General features: G+C 48.3%; 1 protein-coding gene across 5 annotated transcripts in view; it reads right to left on the bottom strand.

The window, feature by feature from the left end:
• Positions 1–655: 655 nt before the first annotated feature.
• zeb2b (zinc finger E-box binding homeobox 2b) overlaps positions 656–21,771 on the bottom strand; it is a 65,694-nt gene continuing 44,578 nt past the window's right edge. For 3 of the 5 annotated variants that reach the window (XM_029839778.1, XM_029839779.1, XM_011606401.2), the window contains 8 exons: positions 18,959–19,210; positions 14,973–15,041; positions 12,598–12,786; positions 10,856–11,070; positions 8,231–8,339; positions 6,049–8,057; positions 4,202–4,382; positions 656–2,787 (listed from right to left, as the gene is read on the bottom strand). In XM_029839778.1, coding sequence (XP_029695638.1) covers positions 2,213–2,787; positions 4,202–4,382; positions 6,049–8,057; positions 8,231–8,339; positions 10,856–11,070; positions 12,598–12,786; positions 14,973–15,041; positions 18,959–19,210 — 3,599 coding nt within the window. In that variant the 3' untranslated portion in view covers positions 656–2,212. The remainder of the gene's footprint in view (positions 2,788–4,201; positions 4,383–6,048; positions 8,058–8,230; positions 8,340–10,855; positions 11,071–12,597; positions 12,787–14,972; positions 15,042–18,958; positions 19,211–21,771) is intronic. The other 2 variants (XM_029839780.1, XM_011606403.2) reach the window with 1 other exon arrangement.

Genomic DNA, 21,771 nt, shown 5'->3' with positions numbered 1-21,771 from the left:
TTTGCCTCTGCGTGACTCTAATAAATGTAATTCATCCAAACGCTCCGGTTGCACGGGCGTTTCATCACACCCGCCTCGACCTCTGACCTTCCCAGCTTCTGCAGTCTGACGGACAGACGCAGAACTCGGAAGGTCGGGAGTTCTCTCCACTCTTTGAATTCCTGAGCGCCTGACGCCACATTAGCAAACTCATCAGCTAATCATTTAAGACTGCCTCTTTTATCTGCCGGACGGTCTGCGAATGATCCGGTGGCGCGCCGATCGATGGGAAAGATCGGGATATGCAAAGCGCGTTCTGATGCTTGGCACCGCTCAACCTTTGGGGCTTTCATCTCGGGCCCTTTGATGTTGTGCTTAATCTGCGCCGCGCCACGTAAGTGGCTAATGGACTGGAGTGTCTCCTTCAGCAGGTCCATGGTCCACCTGTCGGGAAACAGGAAGGAGATTCCCAACGAGGCCGCGCTTCCTCCTCGCTGTAGAATCTGAGTAGCTGTGAATATTTCTAAATATTTTCTGACACCTGAATCAGACAAACCGCCTTTCCTGCTGTTGGGATGAAGTGTTCCCTCCTTCTTTAACATTCCAAGGATCACTGCTCCATTCATCCCGGCACAGGGCTGCAGCCGCTAGCGGAACAAACAGGACGCGTGGAGGGTTTTGGTATTCTGTAATTTGGCTACTTTTATTCGAGCAGGGTCATTTTCCAGAGAAATTACAAATTAAGAATTCAATAATACTTTTACAAAGACATTTCAGGAAAGATTCTTCAGTCATCATATCATACATAGTATTTAACAGTCCCTCTTCATTTTTTAGCTTAAAAAAAGAAACAAAGATGAAGAAAGTGGAATTCTTTTTTTTTTCTTTTTTTCAGTCGAAAATACAGTGTTTTCACAATTGTATAAAAGTTCCCAAATTTGGAATTTTCCAGTCGCTGGAAAATTAAAGGAAATAAAATAAGATTAAACTTCGCATTTCACAATGTTTCAAAACACAATAAATGCTCTCTTTACGTAAAATTTGCCCCTATGATCGACACCATGTTCCTTTTTACTAAAATATATCTATATATTGAAGACCTATAGTACTGTACACAACAGTATGAAATAAATAAAATTAGGAAATATAAAATGGGCCACATAAATAATGTTTGTTCAACCTAAAAATAAAATGAATGCAATTTGTTGTTTCAAAATAAGGAAAGAAAAAAAAGAAAACCCCAAAAAAAACCAGGCGGTTTGGTGTAATACTGACAGAGTGAGAAAACATTGCACGACTTAATGTAAACTAAGGAACTGTTGCCTCTACGTCTTTAATACTGACACGGATGCTTCCAAGAACAACGATATCATAATACTGAAGCTGGTGAGAAACAAAAGGACAGAAAAATGGAGCTTCCTTTGACACGAGACCAGGGTGGCACTTCAGAAACACACAGGTTCAAAGGTTTGCATATAAGGCTTCTTTTTTTCACCACAACCACGTGACCGAGACCCCGTCCTCCACCCCATCTCTCCTTCGTCTGTCCTCCACCCCATCCCTCCTTCGTCTGTCCTCCACCCCATCCCTCCTTCATCTGTCCATTTCTCTCTTTAAATTGTCCTCCTTTTAAAAAAAAAACAAACAATAAAAACACTCCTTCATACAGTCGAATTCCTTCATTTGATCCAAGAGGCCTAAAATCGTGTGGTTGTAGATGTTTGGAACTAAAGACGACACCGTTGGGGGGGGGGCAGGGGGGCAGGGGGGCAGGTAGGAGATGACGAGGGTAATACTGAAGGACTGTAGTGCAGACACTTCTGCTCTTTTTCAACACTGTATAAATATATACATAGGCAATACTTTTTATTCTTTTTTTTGTTCATGATTATAGAAGCGGAGTGCAATTTGTACAAGTCACTAGTTGTGCTATAAATACTGTGGAACACTGGGGGGGGCGTTATCTGAGGAGGTTAGCACCACACATATGTTTAGGCCTTAGCTCTGTACATTTGTTCTTCATGTCTTCATGTTCCGTTTGCATAATGCAGCTTATTTCACAAACCCATACCTCCACCTCCTCCGCGCCTCCAGATTGATTTGTGACGGGCGTCTGAGGAGGCCTCCCGGAAGCTTCAGGCACGTGCACGTGCGGCTTAAAACGGTCGTTCCAAACCGCTGAGAATACTGAACCGGAAAAAAGGGGAGGAAGCGAGAGGCTCGCTCCCGAACATCACATGCCGTCCTCCATGGCGTCCTCGTGATCCGATTTGGTTTCCATTTTGCCATCCAGCGAACTGTCGTCCATCGAGTGCTCCCCGTTCTCCTCCTCGTCCCTCAACGTGTCAGGGTCTGTGTCCATGCTCTTGCTCTCCTCCTCCTCTTCCTCGAACTCGTCTTCCCTTCTTCCCATCTTTGCGTACGCTCCGTCCACTTCCTTCCGTCCCTCTCTGCTGATCCCTCCGTTCACGCCGTCGTGCCTCAGGATGGCCTCGCGCTCCGGCAGCTCCGGGTAGCCCTGGGGGGTGATGCCCTGCAGGTACGCCCGGCTCATCAGCAGCTCCGTGGGCTCCAGGTGACCCTTCTCGCGGGCCTCGCGCTCGGCCGCCTCTCGCTCCTCGGCCTCGCGTTTGCAGTAGGAGTAGCGGTGGTTCATGTGCTGCGAGTACGAGCCCGAGTGCGAGAACCGCTTGCCGCACTTGTCGCACTGGTAGGGCTTCTCGCCCGAGTGGAGCCGCGAGTGCTCGATGAGATGGTGCTTGTGTTTGAAGGCCTTCTTGCAGATCTGGCACTGGTGCGGCCTTTTACCTGCGGACACACAAAACGCAGGGGACACACGGTGAGACGGCCGCTGCTTTCGGATCCCACAACAAATCACAACAGTCACAACAGAGCACAAGGCAGAGGCGGAGGAAGTGCACATTTCAGCACGGAGCGCCAAATCCTATTTGAATAAACTATTTGTTTATTCAAATTGCAGCCGCAAAGAGAAAGTGCGCTCGCATCCGTGGGCCCGCTTTATGGAAATTCCCTCCCGCGGTTAAAACATGGACAAACTCCACCACAACTACTTATTTTAGGCCGCTGTGATGGAGGCGACGGTATGAATGGTGCTGCGACGCAAACAAACAAACAAGAGGAAGCGTGTCGGACGGAGGGAGCGGAGCCGAGACGGGGTTGAAGGGCTCAGAGGGGGGCCACGCTGCTTATCTCCAAACGCGATTCAGGTTCATGGTGGCGCGAGGGCCCGTGTTTGGTTCTGGGCCGGGGAGTCCTCTCGCTCGCGAAGGAGCGGCAGAAAGTTGGCTGCCGGAGCAGGGCGAGATTGTTTTATGACGCCATAAACTGTCTGGCTGAATGAAAGCTGTTTACAAGCTCTACCTGCATCTGTTTAAGAGGCTAATTTTAGACCTTTTCTGACGCTCTCTGGTGACCACATGTGCTGCGCTCGCCTCAAAGTAAAAAGAGAGTTCCACATCTGGCTCCACTTTACTGCACTTCTGAGCGTCGCAGCGCCATTGCGAAGCACGCGCGGCGACACGTCCATGAAAGCATCAGAAGATGCGTCAGTGTTCTGGAGATAACGCAGGCTGGGGATTTTCTTTCTTTTTTTTTTCGGGTTTGTTTTTAAGAGTTCAGTGCCGTTCCGACGGTGCGGCCCGCTTCCCTTTCATGTCCGAGCAGATAACACGGAGGCTGCGTAAAGCGGCTAACGCTCTACCGCTGATAGCGGATAAAACAAATGATGCAACCTTGTGAAAGGGAATCTCCATATCATAACTGTAATGAAAGAGTTTTTATCAGCGCTCTGAAGCTTCTGCTGATGCCATCTATCCATCCCTAATAATGGGCCCGATAAAGCTGCTGGAAACTGGCTTTATGTAGCGAGGTGAACTGGAGTGTTCCTTTAAAGATACCAAATTTGGCTAATTTGGCAGGATATGACTGTAAAATAAAGCATCAGCTCACAAGATAACTCTTTGCTACCTGCCAAAAATCACAACAGAAAGATGTGACATGCTAGCTAAAAACCGCTGGCATCTCCTGTCAATGAAGAAGCAAGTTAGCTGTTTACAGATGAAAATTAGGGGTTAAACAGAGAGGGGAAGAAGAAGAAAGGGGGAAACATAAAATAGATTCATTCCGATTTGGAAAAAAAAAGCAAACATTTAAAACATAAAAAAGCATGGGGGTTAAAATAAGGGTCTAGAACAGTATATACCTGTGTGTTCATATTTGTGTCTGAGAAGGGAACTGCTCTTCTGGAATGTTTTGTCGCACAAGTCACACGCGTACATACCACTTTCAGTCTTCTTAATCTTCTTCCGTGACAGACAGGAGTCGGGGTCTGTCATGTCGTCCAGCCCTGACATGTAGTCTGGTGTACCGTCGAGCAGGTCCCCCTTCAAAAAATAAAAAGAAAGAGAGAGAAACAGAAACAAGAATGAATTTGTGGCGCAAGAACTCGTTAGCTGCTGCGTTGTGTGTCTATTAGGAAGGTTATTAGCTGAAGGAGCGATGCTAAAACGTGACTCGGAAATCAGCAGCATTTATCTACTGCTCGTCCTTTTAGAAGCATTTACAACAAGATGGATACGTTTTGCTGCTTCAACACGTTCAACATTCTAGCTGTAAACGATTCTGTTATGATAATGATACTTCACTTGTCTGGTATCGTGCTCATCAGGCTAACATCCGCCCGCAGGATGCTAAAGCTGACATCAGGAGGGAGGGCGCTTAGCAGTTTTGCTTCTGCTGTGACGTTTCTACCTCATGATTTAATAAGCTAATGTGTCTCAACAACGTATTCACATTCACATGCTCCCTGAAAAACAGACCGTCAAACAAAACACAAGCATCTTGCAATAATCTCAGTTCACGCGCTCAGATGTGATTCGTCAATCGACACATTTGTTCATATTGTTAGAATTCATGTAACGACCACTAAAGCAGCGTCCCCACGAGGTTCTTCGGCGAAAAGCAAACAACCGCGCGATGCTACAGGTTCTCATGCATTTTTAATTGCCTGCACAGACCGGCGTTGATTCCTTATGAAATTTTCAGCTGAGTCTAATATCGCCCATCCATATCTGACACGCTGCCCATTATGAAAGTCGGGCATAATGGCGTATTCAGTGTGGTCTAATTCTGCACATTTTCCTCCAAAGTTTTCCTTTATGATTAAGATTATGGTCTCCAGCGTGAATTGATGGAGGACAATATTAGCAGCCATTCTTGAAAATGCAAACTCATATAATGATTGAAATCAGAAGGTGCACCTTAGCGGCCGATAATGAGCCAGTGAAGCGTCCTTTAATGAATGTGTGTGTGATAATGGGAGGACAGCTGCTCACTGTGTTTTAAGAAGAGGCCACTATCACCCGGCAATCAATTTGAGCTAAACGCCTGTAGCTGTATTTTTTAAATCTAATTTAATAACTTAGAATAGGAAACATTATTAATACTTTTTTCATCAAAATGGTTCCCTCTATGTTAAACAGCCCTCAGCGTTCAGCAGTAATGAACATGGAGACGGTGCATTATTAATCCACACGTCGGAGCTCATTTCAGCGCCGGCTCTTTTTAAAATGCAGCAAAGTTGCGACGGGGGGGGGGGGGGGATGGGGGGGGGGGGGGGATGGGGGGGGGGGATTTCACAGGAGCGCACCGCTCCGGGGCTCACCTCTGTCACTTTTTTACAAAGGCCTTTCACCCATATTTAATAGCAAACCTATCGGAGCTGGAGGAGTCGGGATCATTAATGCGTTCCATCCACCGCCCGTTCCAGTTTACGGCGGCGAGTGGGAACAATTACAGATTTACTCAGCTGAGATTTTAAGACCAATGTGGTTCCTGTTTTTATTCGAACCTGATGATGTTTTAAAGTGGTTGAGCTGGCGAATAACACTGAAAATATAAACACTTGAGGATTCCTGCTGCCAATATACGGCAGAGCCGGAGCAATTATCATCTTTTCCCAAATTTGAGAGGTTCTGCAGACGGCGGCTGCTCGCTCCCACCTGGGTCACCTCCAAACCTCCACATCATCAGCACGGCTGGAATATTTACCTGGAAACCTGATTTCCGCTGGTACTTTCTCCTCTGCTGCATCTCGGCAAAGGTGGCTGCACCTGCTGCGTAAGTGTAGGCCATGTGTGGTAGGAAGCCCATTTGGTCCATGCCCGGGTAGGGCCTGAGACCCGGTATGCTGGCCTGCATCGGGGGCATAAATGTAGCGGGTGGGAAAGCGCTCTGAGGTGGAAGTGACGTGTACAAGGGTTTGGCGGCGAATGGGTTGATGCCGAAGATCGGGCTAGTGCTTTTTTCAAGGCTTCCGTTGTTGGTCGAGCCTGAGAAATCCTTCTTCAGGTAGGCCAAGTTCAACGGCTCTTCGAAGTGCTCTCGGGGGGAGGGGACGCCGCTGGCGTCGATGGTAATGCTGTTGACTTTGGGTCTGCTTTTGACAGTCAGTGCATGCTTGGGTTCCTTCATGAGTCTCGGCAGAGAGAGGTCCAGCGGTTCGGCCTGCAGGTCCTCTGAAGTCAAGCTGTTTGGAGTGTAGGAACTGCTGTGAGAGTTTTTGGAGGACGTGGAGGACAGATTAAGCGGTGAGGGGGTGTTGCTGCGTGAGTGGTCCAACTTTTCGCCAGTGGCTTTGGTGCTGCCGCTAAACTGGTGGTTTTTCAGGTGTCTGAGCGAGTTGTCACAGTTGCTAATGTTGTTGTGGAGCTCTGCAATGGAGGGCGACATGATGCGGTCACTGGGCTTCAGTAGAGACACAGGTGACCTAGCTGCCATAGAGTCTTTTGGTGGAGTGTGGTGGTTGTTTGTCCCGAAAACCATGTCGGTGTTGTTCCTCTGCTCTAGTGGTGGGGTTCTAGTGGTACCGTACTGGTACATCTTCCGCTGGTCAAACCACTCCTTGACAAATTCCTGAGGAAGGCCCACCGCTATGGAAATTTTGAGCAGTTCCTCTGAGTTGGGCTCCATGTTCATGGCAAAATATGCCTTCAACACAGACATGTGGTCCCTGTAGGGGTTGAGAGGCCCAGTGAGTCCCTTCTCAGCCAGCATGGAGGAAGGTAAGTGGGCGTTCTTCTCCATGAAGATGCTCGGCTTGTTGGTTATCATGTTCTCGCTGGGCTGCAAGACAGCTTTGATCTCCTCGTTCATCTTGCACAGGTAGCGTTCATGCTGATGCAGAGGGATCGGCCCAGGGAAGGTTTCTTTGCAATATTGGCAAGCGTATGGCGTAAACATGTTATTTTCCTGCACCTTCTCGTCCACACCTCCTTCGAGCATGTGGTTGGATTTCTCTCGTTTGATATTGTTAATCTGCCTCTTCGAGTCTGTCGTCAGGCTCTGGAGGCAGGCTTTGGCTTCGTTGACTTTTTCTAACGTGTAATCGATGATACTTTTGGTGGCGCCGTTGTGACTGACGAGCGGAAGCCCGGCCTGAGGGTCCCCTTGTGTCAGTGCTTGCTTCTGCTCTTCAACCTGGGTCCCCGGTTCCTTCATGTAGGCCTTGTACTTGGAGAGCTCCTCCAGCTTGCAGTCCAATTTCTGCCTGCATACGGTGTTATCAACAATCTGAAGGACCCTCTGCACCTCGCTCAGATTGTTCCCCACCAGCCCTGGGTAGCATAGGAGCTGCGACTCCAGGCCGGCTATCCCGAGGTGCTGCAGGGGACTCTGGGCTGTCGCATTGTGGACCCCCAGCGGGCTGTTTCCCCCCATCCCTCCGTTCATGAACGGCCCAGAAGCGCCAAAACCGTGCGACGCCATCATCAGCTTGTAGTCGTTGAAATCAAGCGGTTCCGTCTTGATGTTTAGATGGTTGTTGTGTTCGGGGAGGCCGAGCGGCTTGCCGTTCTCCAGCTTCTGCCGCAGCTGGGTGATGGCGGTGTTCGTCGGGGAGGAGGACGCAGAGGTGGGGGACGAGCCCGTCTTCATGTTGCCGCGCATCCTGCCGTTGACGGCAATCAGACCAATGCACTTCTTGCTGCTAATGTGGGAGCTGTAGGAGCCCGAGTGAGAGAAGCGCTTCTTGCAGTTGGAGCACTCGTACGGTTTTTCACCTGAAACAAAACGACCAGAGCTTGAGACGGCGTAGGACAAACATCTGAGCACCAGAGAACCTACAGTCAGCGCTGCAGTTGAAACTAGACGTTCCTTAAAGGTAACATCCTCCAGGAATGAAAGGAAGATCTGTGAGTTGCTCTTTATTTGCGGCCCTGCACTTGTGACTCACCGCTGTGGATCCGGAGGTGTTCCTTCAGATGGTGCTTGTACTTGAAGGCCTTGCCACACTCTGTGCATTTGAACTTGCGGTTGCCGGCCGCTTGGTTGAGCAGTTGGTGCTGCGGGAAAAGAAGAGAAAGAGACGTTCAGGAAAAGAAAGCCACAGACTCGGCAGGGGGTGAGAGTTCACTAAATAATCACAATTGGTCGGCATGACAACAAGGATAAAGCCAAATGGCTCCGGTCCCCAACGAGACGTGCTGGCTTCCTCCTCCTACCTCTGACTACAGGCAGGCACGCCGATAACACACAGAATCACATACCTTTTAATTTTTTGGCTCCTCTGTCAAAGCAGACACGCCTTTGGAATTTGGCAGGCCAGAAAATAGAATAAACGAAAAGAGTCATTCTCCTACATTAGAACCACCAATCTGATCTCATTTCCAGCAATTTGGGCCAAATTAGTCAGAAAGGTGTACCTGCCTGTACACACCGCCGGTCTTGTTGCTCTGGAATTCCCAACCACAACCACGCCAGCTCAGAAATGTATGTTTGTCACTTGTCATTAAGTGTCAAAAAATCATTATTATTATTGTTGTTGCTTTTGATTATTATGTTGATGGTGAGGATGGCAATAATAATAATAATAATAATAATAATAATAATAATAATTCGCTAAAGGATTGTAATAAAGTGAGGATTCAGACCACAAATGCTGAGCCGTGATTGGCTGCTCACAGGTGACATCACATCCAGTCCATCAGATTTACAGTTAAACCAAGGATGAAAAACAACAAAACATGTAAAAAACAACAATTTTCAACCTGCTGCGCAGGAGAGTCAATGATGAGTAAATAAAACCCTCTCTGAGCTGGTGGGGCAGAACCCCTCCCCCTGCCAGATCAGTCCTGACAAATGCGGGGGTGTGTGCTGACTCTACCCACATTCCTGGGGAGACAGATGGTGGCGCACAGGACACTGGGAGGACTGGGAGGAATTGTTCAAACAGCCCCAACCTTCAAAGATCAGGCAGGGAGAGTCGAGGGGGGGGGGCAAGCACCGGAGAGGGACCCCATCGCTCGTATGTTGCTGAGTTGCATAAACAAACAGCAACAGCTGCTCGGCTGCCTCCACCTCCCGCCTCCGCCGCCACCATAACCCCTTTACTTCTCCCTGGAGGACCTCACACCCGGTAAAGTTTAGTCTCACCACCACGGCTAATAAGCTACAATCGCTCTACGTTCCCTAATTGTGAATGGCACTTGCAAAACGACTCATTGGTACCATCGGTGCTGACTGTGGGAGGGGGCTGACTGCATGTTTGCATATGTATGATGTCTAATTAGTCATATTTCACCTAATTGGTTTAAGAGGAGGAGGCATGTAAACAGGCAAGAGCTCATGTTTACCTATCAGGACATTATTCTTAATGCTAATCTGGCTGCTCCCGCTCGCCGCGGACTTGCTCCTCGGTTATCTCTGATGTGTCAAACAGGAAGCGAAGTTAGCGCAGACAAAGACAAAGAAAAGAGGCCCATTGTCCATAGAGAACGTGCCCCCCCCCCCCCCCCCCCCCCCCACACCCATCTTGCCTCCTGGACTTAAACAATCCCGCTTATTTACAAATCAAGTCGAGCGACAGCCCCTGAATGGTGGTCCTTGGCCACTGACGTGGCCCTGGAGGGGAGCGGCAGCAGCAGCTGCATTGTAATGCGAGGATCGGGGAGCGCGGCTTACTCGGCCCGGTCCATCTGCTCACGTTTTTTGAGCCCAGCTGGTAGACCAGGTGAAAGTACCGGCTGTTGACATGTGATCAGATCAGTCTGAGCCTGTCGTTCTCACTTCAGAGAGCACCACACAACACCCACGACCTGGGCGCTACAGCACCAGGCTTCATGGGTACGTGATATCATCGCTTTCTGGCTCAACTTGAGTACATTACAGGAGGATGAAGCATCAAAACAGGAGTTTAAACCAGCAATTAGCAGATATTTTAAAATGGCATCAGCTCCACATTCCTCATTTATATTCATCCGTAAAATTGAAAACAGACTCCGCCCACTTCATAATTAACAGTGTCGATTTAACTGCAGAGAAGGTGCAATTACATTAAAACTCTGAAAGCTTGCAGAATCTTAAAACTCAAGCTGACAAGCGAGTTAAACAGCCGTGACCGCTGATGCGTTTTCACCTCACTGGGCTTTAAGGTGATTCATGCTAACGGCCGCTTATGAACGTCGGATTTCAGACGTTAGCAAATCGATGGCCCAAAAACCTCCAGTAAACGCACAGATGTTTACACAGTGAATGAAATTAGCGGGAGGCGGGCTTTGATGAAGAGCGACAACTTCAGGAGGAGCTGAAGTCGCGGCTCCTGATAAAAAATTCCAAATTGGAAATTCACACAATCATTCGATCGTGAACACGAGACTGGAAAATCATATCAGAGAGGGCCATCAAAAAGCCATTTAGGGCCTCAATTAAAGTTATTACCATTAAAGGATCTGCATCTTCAAAATGCCATGAAAAATTAATAATGATTGCCAATCAGAAAAAATGATCTCTGCTCTCCGAGGGACCGGAGCACATTAGGAATTAGATGAGGGAAGAAGAAGGGGGAGAAAAAGCCTCTAACCTGATCCCTCGCAGGCTTGTGTGTGGCCATATGCCGCTCGAGCTGAGTGCGGTAAGCGAACGTGTAGTTGCAGAGGGGGCAGGCGAAGTTCTCCTCGTTCTTCTCATGACGGTACTTGATGTGCTCCTTCAGCGATGTCAAGCGCTTGTAGCCCCGGTCACAGTAGGGGCAGGTCAACAGTTGGGCGAAGGCATCTGGCGTTCCAGGTGGCAGGTCTGCAACAGAGAAGGATGGCGGGAGGGGGCAGGAGAGACGGGGGAGTGAAGGAGGAAGGGGAAGGGAAAGCGGGCCAAAAGGTCAGCGAATCAATGGCAGCTAACGGGCGGGCTGCCCAGAAGTGGTATGGGAGCTATCTCAGCAATCTGCTCCACATGGGAGCCACGGATCCAGCCTGGCATCCACACACACACACACACACACACACACACACACACACACACACACACGCGCGCACGCACGCACACACCTCCTTATTACCAATAGAGGACAATCAATTTACATGATTCAACAGGGACACTTTTTTGGGGGATTTAAAAAAAGAAAAAAGCCAGGAGAGGACTTATGAGTCCTGATCCAGCCATCAGCAGTCACTTAATTAAAAAAACACCAACCCCCAGAAGGTTTTAGGCATGATTTTATTCTGTATGTAATGGTCTCCAGTTAGACAATAAAACAAAGTTCCCCCTAAATCAAAAATCCTCTTGCAGAAACCTCCAAAACCTTCCTCCAAACAGGCCTTTTGTTTCAACATCATCATCGTGGCTGCAGCATGAATCATGGGATCATTCTAATTCAGCTCTGCTCTTTTTTTTTATTTTATTTTCCTTCAGGGACCTCGAGAGGTGCACTATCTGATTACAGGCCCCTGCCCAGCTGTTGCTTAAGGCTGTAGGTAAACACCGAGGCATGCAGCGAATCTGTGGGACCAACAGCTGTCCGGCCGTGTCAGCGAGGGGAACTGCTGCTCTGTCCGCGGCTCCTAACACTTCCAGTTTAGAAAACACAATTCTTTGTCTTTTAAGAGTATTTGCTGGTGCAAAAGTTATCAGGTATACGGCGTTCCTGCAAAGTTGTCCCAGTAGAGGACGTCCGTAAAAGAAAAGGAAAAATATTAAGCTCAAAAAAGAAACGTGTAGAATAGTATTTTTTAAAGCTTGAGCTGAGTCGCAGCGCCGAGAAGTAACGCCCGCTATTTAGTATTTAAAAGTTGAATTAACCTCACTGAAAGTTAACGAAAGAAAAATTTGTTTGCTGCATTTATCACCAAATTTATTTCTACTTCAGTGGTTAAAGCTAAGTTATGTTGCTGCACATTTTAATTCCCTCTGCCAAGAGGTGCCCGCCCGCCTGCCTGCCCGCGTATCTGCCTGTCAGTAAATAGATTAAAAAAAATAACTCAAAAAGTTATGAAGGGATTCTAATGACATTTTCCAGATGTTGTTGATATTGAGCCAAGAAAGAAATTATTACATTTTGGTGATGTTCTGGATTCTGGAAGGACTATGACCTTAGATCTTACAAGGGGGCTTTGATCATAAGTTTGATCATAAAGTAACACACTACTATATTTCTGCTGTGTATTTTTTTAGTATATAGATATATATGTATATATATAGGGGAAATGTCCTGCTTGGGAGAGGTCTGAGCTCTCTGCCCCTCTGTCTTGTTAAAAATGTGATGTCACTTGTGTTTGAATTCCAAAATTTCCCGTTAAATGTGCCTGATGCTGGCCTTTTCCGTACCATTTTCCTCCGGACCTGTGGCCTCTGGTGTTCCCAGGCGGGACAGCTCCTCCGGGGCTTCTGGGTAAATGATGGCAGTGTCTCCACGCTGCAGGTATTCGGCGATGCTAACCACGTGACTGTCGCTGTCATCCAGCTTCCGCTTGGCAAAGAAGTCCTCAAACTCTGAAGTGCAATCGACGCTCTTGACTGAAGGAGAGAGAGGAAGAGGAGAAGATGAAGGAGGAGAATGAGGGGGAGGAATAAATCGGATTCATTTCTGTCCCCAGAGAATTGTCTTACAGGAGGATATTGGGAACACGAGGACAGTCGCCCAAAACATTCGGGAGAATACGTCTAAATTATGGGTTTGCCTGTCACACCACAAGGGCTAAAATAGGAATTGTAACTTAAGTGAGATAAACTGGCAACAGCGAGCTTCCAGGGAACGACACGTGAAACAAAACCAAACTCACTCACGAAGCAAAATCCGATTCCGAGTTCAGGACTGAAGGGAAAAAAAAAAAATCTGAGACACACACAAGCCCGGTTTAATCAGCAGCAGAGCCGCGTTTCTGTGGATCGACTTTCACATATAAGGTCAATCAAGAGACTGTGGCTTTTGTTGATTCTCTGTTGAACAGATTACTGGGGCCAAACCACAAACCAGCCCAGAAAGACAGAGAAGGAGAAGAAGAAGAGAGAGCAGCTCCGCCATCAGTGAGCAGAATGTCTCTTAAGCCAGCCAAAGTGCTGAGGCCACACAATGTGTTTTCTCAAATTATTTCCCAGTCGCCTTCTCTTCAGGGAAACTCTTAAGCTGCAGCGTGGAGATAGCTGCCTCCAAAAACACACTGAGAGGCATCAGCAGCCTTCATTAGTCAAGGCGACTTTCAACACACACACACACACACACAGGGACGCACACACACGGACGCACGGACACGTGTGCATGCACGACCTGCAGAAATACTATTTGGCCCAAACAAACAAAAAAAGAGCGACGTCTCATCAGACTTCATCCCCTGTTAATTAGGCTTTTAGCCTGTGAGCCAAGGTGAGGCTTAAGGAGCGATTTGTTCGGCCGTCATGACTTTGCGCTCCAATTTGCGAAAGGTCAAGGTGGAAGATTTGGTTGTCAAAAATGGCAGCCAAATGTCACCAGTGCCAATGGATCACTTTTGATAACCGCGATCGCATAATATGCGCCGCTCTCATTAGAAGCTCCTTTTGAAGCTAATTGTCAATGTTGTTATAACTGTTGTTTTTGTCTCCTGATTATTCTGACTGACCGACCGACTGACCGACCGACTGACCGACTGCCTGACTGACTGACTGACAGGGGTGCGGCTCAGCGGAATCAGTTTCCTGGACCTGAACCTGAAAGCCTTCAGGGTTATTATTTACTTCACATGAACGCAGCCCAACAATCCTGCCCAGTAAACGTGTTCTTCATGTCTGCTTTTGTTCATGGTTTTGGGATGAAAAATGCAAGTCATTTCTCTTTAAAGACAGTCTTTCCTTCCAGTGGAGGAGGAAATCACCTGGATCAAAGTGCGCTCTGGCACCGGGACGTGATCAAACTGCTCATGTCTTTAAACAGAATCACATGTGATCCTGTGGCGGGGGAGCTTCCACAGCGGTGCCACAGTATTGTTTCCAAAACTCCTTTAAGCGGGCGAAATGGAAAACATTTGCAGCTCTCGACAGAAGGAAAAAAAGAAGAAGAAAACACCAGGATGGACGGAGGGTAATTAGAGCTGAAGGGAGGCTTTTGAGGCAGGGCCGCGTGGCGTTCTGTGGGGTACTTTTGGTTTGCCATAACAGCATCCAGGGGCCAACTGGAATGATATCATGGAAGGGTGGGGTGCATGTGACTGCAGCTCAGCTCAGGCCTGTTTAATGCAAGATGGCAGGTAGGATTAAGTTCCACCGAGAGTCGCAGCGGAGCGTAAATGCGCTCGCTATGCTAACCTGGGAGGCTACAACTTTCTAATCGACGCTCCTAAAAGTTGTCATCTCTTCAGCTTCCTATAAACATGCAGGGATTTGTCTCGGGTTTCCAGCAGGACGAGAGTTCCCTTTAATTACAGTTTGCAGTTTGTGTACGTAATCGTTCTGTTGTTATTTTAGAAAAAAAAGCGGTTTCCAACTCGCGGCCACAAGATAAATCTCACCATCAGATGTTTTACAGGGAAAGATGGCAGCAGCAAACATTTTTCCCGCTGTTTTTCCCTCTTCGTTTCCTGGTGAGGGTTACCCACAGTGGCCCTTTTCTGTCAGAACTTTTGAAATACCAAAGATGGCAGAAAAGTCCCTGCTTTTAGTCGCGATGTTGTTAGTGTTAGTGGTCTCCTGTGAAATGAAGCGAGGGAGTAAAAAAAAAAACAACTCACCTGTACCATTTCCAACCGTCTGCAAAGTGGCATCGGGCCCCAGGGTGTCAAAGTCATCCTTCATTTCATCTGCACAGAAACAGGGTGGGGGGTGAGCACCTGAACATAACAACCCAACCAGCAAACAGCAACAACCAGGCCTTTAAACCAACGTACGGAGGAAGCGGCAAAGGCACCGCTGTGCATCGCCGCCCGCCGCGTCTTTGTGCGGCATGCTTAATGAATGCTATCATCCGAGCCAGACAGTGACTTATTTACCTTTAACATGACAACAAGCGGCAGGGGAGGCGAGCAGAGCTTCAATGGCCAAACACGGCGATTAAATACGACGCGGAGCACATCCACCTGAGCAATCAGAGAGCTCCAGCCAACGTGCCGGCTGAGCTTATTACTCCCTGGCTGTGACGCCGCTGCAATCCTCTGCATGCAGGATCACGCTTGTTTTATCGTGTCATTTGGTGGAAGCTTTCATCCGCAGCAGCGAGTAGCCAGCGTGTTTTTCTCTGTTTGCCGCAACCCCCTTCAATGCCTCGCTGCTCACCATCAAGAATACAACCCTCAACCACAAATTAATAGCTAAAGTTGCAGAAACATTTCTAAGGGGCAGCGCCGCTCTGCAGGCAGAAATAACCCCATTGGTTGGGGTAAACCTCAGGTGGGCGGGGACAGAGACCTGGGACAGCGAGACAGGAAGCTGTTATTTTTAAAGGCCGACTTGTGAAACAAGAGAAAGTGAACTTGAACCCCAACAAGATGAAATTGCCTGAACCGCCAATCTAAACATTCCTGCAGTCAATAAATCAAAATCTGACACTTGAATCCACCCACCGTGATTTACATCGTCCAATCAGGCAGAGCGCCACGCAGACGCTCCGTCCCCGCACAGGTAAATAACCGGCGGATTGACGGGCGCATAAACAAGCCCTCCTTTGACAAATTAATCTCTCCTCCCCTGACGGGCCCATATGGAGGGCATCGAACAGCCAATCAGCTTAAGCAGCAGCCCGGGCCCGCCTTCCCGCCTTGTCTGTAAAAATTAAATCAAGGTGCTTCCGAGAACAAAAATAAATAAATAAAGGAGCATCTGTTTCTGCTCCTTCGAGGACGTCACGTTGGGAACATTTTCTCCAACCTGACTGCGGAGCTGCGGAGAAGGTGCCGGGTGTGGCCCACATAATATCCTGGTTGCATTACGCTGCATGCGAACAAAACGCTCTCCTTGAAACCTCTGGGTGAAAACAATGAGCCCAATAGCTGTGGAATGCTCTGTAAGGCTTCCTTGAAAGAATTTGGCGAGTGCAGAGAAATGATGAATACCGCTGTCAGTGGCCTCCACTGAGTAATGACAGACTCTTCTGCATGTCCGAGTTCACGCCGCCTCTACTTTCCTGCGTGTTTGATTGCTGCCAAATGGCTTGAAAAGCAGAAAATAAATGGGATTTCAACGATGTGAATTAAGCTCTGACTAAACAAAGCATCAAATATCAGCTGCTGCTCAGAACTCCCTCACGGTTCCGTGTCCTCGTAGGCACCGTGTTTTGCTTGGGGTAATCAAATTTGCCTGCATACCTTTGGTCTGATGCAAAGAGGGATGACCGTTGGGATTTACAGCCCCCCCCCCCCCGCCACCCCTGTTTACCTTGGAAAACTCTTGTTGTGGGTGGCGTGAGGGGAGAGGCGCCTGCCCTCCAGCAGGAGGTGGGCTAATACCACCAACACCTCTCCAGCTGAGGCCTGGGTGCCGGGCCTGGGGTACTTCTAAAGTTCTGCACTGATTTAATGCAGCCAATTATGCGTTTTATCTCATTTAGCATCTTAAAGTATTTATGGCCCCGGTCTGTGGGATCAAACCGTCCACTAAGTGCTGTTTTGCTGTCATGAATCACAGAGACCTGCGGCGGTAAGGTACACACCACCTCCAAGGCTCTGGACAGAGGCCCGACCGCCTATTTTCATAGCAGCTCTGACACTGTTTATTTTGAAAACACTCCTATTTTTATGGCCGGTCACCGCAGTCGCTTCAAAGTTTTTGCTTTTGTGCGTTTTTCGCCTCATTTAGCCCGTCTGGCTGCGTCAGAGCCACATTCTCATAGGCCCATACCCTCGCTGATATTTTTGGACTTCAACTGTCATTTGCAGATATTCCCTAACTTCCCATTTACATCCAAAGAAAACAGAGTTTTCGTTTTCTATTCCTGAGTTGGAAAAAGCATCCACACGTCTCCCGTTTGAGTAACAAATTATTAACGAGCAAAACTTGACAAACGGGCGGGGAAAAGGTGATATGTCGGAGAAACGGAAGCCAAACCTGGCAACAGATCTCACTAAGCGGCGGCGAGTTTTCAGCCACCCTGCCGACGGCTCCAGACGTGTCAGAAAAAGGGCGAACGCAGGTGATTTATCTGCAAAGGCCTGTCATTGATAATGATGTCATGCTTTTCCAGCACGTCTCGTCCAGCCTGGCAGTGGGACGATGGAATGTCAAGGCCAGACACAAGACGGTGATTGTGCCCTGGAATCAGAGCCGATAAACTTTGTGTTGTACGAGCGGCGCTCGCGGAGCTTCTCCATTTACTCCGACTTTGTGCTTTGAAAGCCTGGAACTGCTTCCATTCACTCCCCAGCACACAGTCCTGACAAGGGAGTGACGAGCAAATCAGTCCAAGTGGGCAGGACGTGTGTGTGGGGGGGTTCTGACTTATCTCAGGCTTAAGTTATGTGCTGAGGTATCATTGTAGACACTTAGGCACCGGAGGAGAAGAGGGAAAAAAAGAGAAATGGCTGGGAAACACAGCACCCGCAACATTGGGAAAGAGGCTTCCAAACAGCCTAATGAACTTGACTTGCTCTCCGAAATCTGTCAGACACTTTATCACAGCAGAGGAATATTATCTGGGAATTGCAACATAGTTGAATTACAGACATTACGGCTCCGCAGGTCTTTATCAAATAAACAATTACTGTATGCAACGACAGCCTGTTTATCCTTTATCCTGATTTATTTACCCGTCCCTCCTTCCTTCCCTGCTCCCCGACAGGAAAGTGTTACTTTCGGGGAGGCAAACGTTGACACCCGACTTTTTTCATCTGTAATAAATGTGCGATTTTTTTCCCCCTGTATTAAAATTTAAGGCTGCAGATTTCTTCTTTTCCTTTTTTTCCCCCCCAGAGCAGCTAGTTCATTAGCAGGAATGAATAGCGGCCCCAGCTCATTTTAAATTGGCTGTCTTACATGACTTCTCGCCACACTCTGTTCCTGTCACATGCTTCCAAGAATCATTGACTCTTATTATACATGTAAATGGCTATCATAAAAATAAAAATTTCATTTAAGATTGTTAATGGCTTTTTTTGCAGCAGGCTGGCTTCCTTTAATGATTATACCCTGCCCCCTAATTAAAAGTATTTATCTTTTAAGCATCCGTGACCGGGCCAATCGGAGTCACTCAAAAAAAAAAAGAAGAAGAAGAAGAGCTCAGTCAGAGTTTTAGAAGGTATCGTAAACAGAAACGGCTTGATGAAAGCACGTCTTCATCTGCCCGTGCTTTTCATTTCCCTGCATTTTTCCTGTAAATATTTTTTTGTTGTTTGGCTCAAAGCGGGACTCCTCTCTAAGCGTGTACCAAATGGTCGCCGTTGCTCACAAAGAAACTGTTTATCATGTCCGTCTGCTGAGAGAGCGGCGGCGACAGTTCTTCTACCGCCAGACCTGGCTCCAGCAGTGTTTGTGAGATGCTTCACAAGGTTTGTTTAAGGATACCCAGGCACCAGATGGGCGGGGTTTACGCCATAAGACCGCCGCGTGAGTGACAGGATGCGTGCATGTTAGCCAAAAAGCAATCTGTTTTTGATTGACAGCTCACCTGAACTCGACACATCCGGAAAACCAATGCTGGTTTTTATTCCTTCACAAAAATGTCCAAGTCAGGTCTCTAAACTTTTGTCTCTTCTTAAAGAGATATGGCGCCTACGTTGGCGAGACTCACCTGCGCCGTCGACCGAAGCGCTCAGCATGTCGTTGTCGGGCCAGATGTGCTCCACGCCGCTGTCCCGCATCTCGTCGTCCTCCTCGTCCTTGGTCAGGAGGCCGTGGCTCTCGGTGCGTGGCGATGCATCGGGGTTGGTGAGGCTGGCCGGGCTGCCCGTCCCGTTGATCAGGGGGTCTTCCTCGGACACCGGCAGCTTGTCGTCCTCCTCGGTCTCTGAGCCCGTCTCCACCACGTTCTCGTAGTTCAGAGCTGTGACACAAAGAGGAAACAAGCGGTCACAACAGAGCTTTGGAACTTCTTAACGCTGAAATCTGAAACACTTTTTTTTTCTTGCTTGTTTTGGAAAGTGGGGTTTGGTGTAGGCGCTTTTTTCCCTCTCTTTTTGTCTTTTGTGGGTTACACCCCAATTACAGCATCCACGACTGGAATCTGTGACAGAGCTGCAGTGGTGGGTAGACAGCTGTCGAGGAGATGCAGCCAAAATAGCCACTAATTTTCAGTCCGGCGCACATGCCTCGGATACCAACGAGCTGCACCTTTCAGGACGGCTCTGCTCCAGAGCATTCCTGTCACGATTCAGATGCTCCACATAGCACTTACAACGTTACAAATGCCGTTGCTATGCATAAAAAGGGCTTAACCTATAGCAATTTAGATTATTCATCACAGCTCCCCCTCAGATGTGTTTGCATTTGCATGGCCATTCGACCATGAACATAAATATGGATGTTTTCTAACATGTGAGACTATTGAAACGGTGGGCCTTGAAATCTGTGAACACGCACGCTGACGCGCGCGCAGAGTCTCGAAGCGGCAGCGCGGCATCGGGGGGGGGCCCACCCAGTTCCACAAGTCCCAGACATATGCCTGCTTTTCCTAAAATAGCCACCCTGTAAATAAGGGCTGTGAACTCAATCAAAGGTGGCTCACGTGTAAATTAGTCTCAGCCATCAGCAGTGTAAAATCTTTGAAGGGAAAAAAAAAAGTGACTTCAGAAGACTGAGGACAGATGGAGGCAGGCCAGGAGTGCGGCATGGCATGGGGGACACACCTTATTGGCAGCTTGTGCAGGAATGTTCTGTGGTGAGGACCAATCATGGGAGGGCCCCGAGTTTGAGCCACCAAAGTGAAGAGGTGGAGGCTTTTTTATAATGCTTGATTTTATGTTTCGGAGTCATAAAAAAGCTGCAGCAACCTCAAATTTGTATCGGATAGCTTGGAGATATGCGAATGTATAGTATTTAGTGCACCCTGGCTGGAGAACCTTCCCACAGTCGCTGGATGAAGTCAGCGCCCGACATTTGTGACGACGTTATCCATATGAAAAGCTAAGCCTCCCCACGTCTCCCGCTAACACGTACGACTGGCCGGTCTGCACTTGCCTTCAGTGAACAACTGCACAACAGGTGCAAATTAAAATGAAAACGGGGCTTTCAAATGCGGGAGGGGAGGGGGAAGTGGTAGGCGAGCGGGGAAGAATGAGGAGGGGAAGGCAGGAGGGTGGGACTGCGCTGACCTGCCTCGAATACCAATCGACAAAGAAACAAAACCTTTTCAAGAGGTGTGATCACAAGGGTTTAGGCAAGTTCAGACTCAGTAATGCTCCCTGGAGATGACAGGGGGACACGGGAGTGGTGGGGGCGACTTCCTGGGTGGTCCATATCTATCTGAAAAGCTATATATTTATTTTTGGGGGGGGGGGAGCACGATAATCTGGATGATCGCTGAAAATCAGTTCGTCAAACTCTCAAATTGACAGGCCTTCAAAAGGACAAAACAGTCAGTTTGGGATCCACCCCTCGGCACCCCAACACCCCCGAGGGGTTTAACTTTTCTCGCATCAGCTCCGTGTCCTCCTGCCCCGACTTCCATAGGAGGGGGCGCAGCCCGACAGTGCTGGTAGAACAAAAGGCCAAGAAGCTTGGGAAGCTATCAACCCGTCGCTGTGAACCTGATCTCTGGATGCAGATTCAATGACGGCGGAGCAGAGGCCGGCTGAATGAAATTATCTCAGGCTGGACAGGTTCTAAAAGGCCCATTCTTCCGGAGTAGAAAGGAGCGAGGGCGCTTCTCTTTTTGTCTGGCAACACATCCACTGTGGCATCGTGCCCCGTTCTGACTTCTAATACCCCACAAAGTGAGCGCGGCAACTGCGAATCCCCGCTAACTTTTCAGGTTGAGCTTCTGAAGCATTTTCCTCGTTTTGTCGGCGGAAAATTGCAGGAGGGGCGTCAAACTGCCTTCAAATAAACCACACAGTACATGCAATCTCCGCCGTCAGCTGTCAGCGGGTACCTACAAGAAGGCGAAATGACAGTGGGGAACTCGTCAAGTCAAACATGTGGTATTATCATCAAGAAAGCCGCCATTGTTTAGGTGCCACCGCTGACAGTAGACGAGCACCAAGCATCTATTGGCATTGTGTCACACAACAAAGTCATTTTTCAGCTACTAATGTTTTTTCAGTCAGTGGCTGCGTCCCGGCAACACTCAGTCATAATCAGTCCTTTGTGCTGGGGAAGAAGACAAAAAGAGGATACGTCTCAAATGCCTCATCGCTCCTTTTCTTACCTTAAGTGTCACCCGGACAAAAGCAACCTCGCCTGACGGTTTGACAAACTCCCGCTACCTGTTTAAAAGCGCCGTCTCCTCCACTCTGCTCGGCACTTTTAAGGTAAATGGCGACAGCAATTCCAGTTTAATATCTGGTTTTAGAATGATCTGCCATCACTCTTTGGAGGCTCTGGCATTAGTCTGTCAGTCAGCACAGAGGGCACACAGTAGAGGAATATTGTATATTGATTAGGAAC

The sequence above is a fragment of the Takifugu rubripes genome, chromosome 8, assembly GCF_901000725.2.
Source record: "Takifugu rubripes chromosome 8, fTakRub1.2, whole genome shotgun sequence".
NCBI classification, from domain to species: domain Eukaryota; kingdom Metazoa; phylum Chordata; class Actinopteri; order Tetraodontiformes; family Tetraodontidae; genus Takifugu; species Takifugu rubripes.
This window is presented reverse-complemented; position numbering and strand designations above follow the sequence as displayed.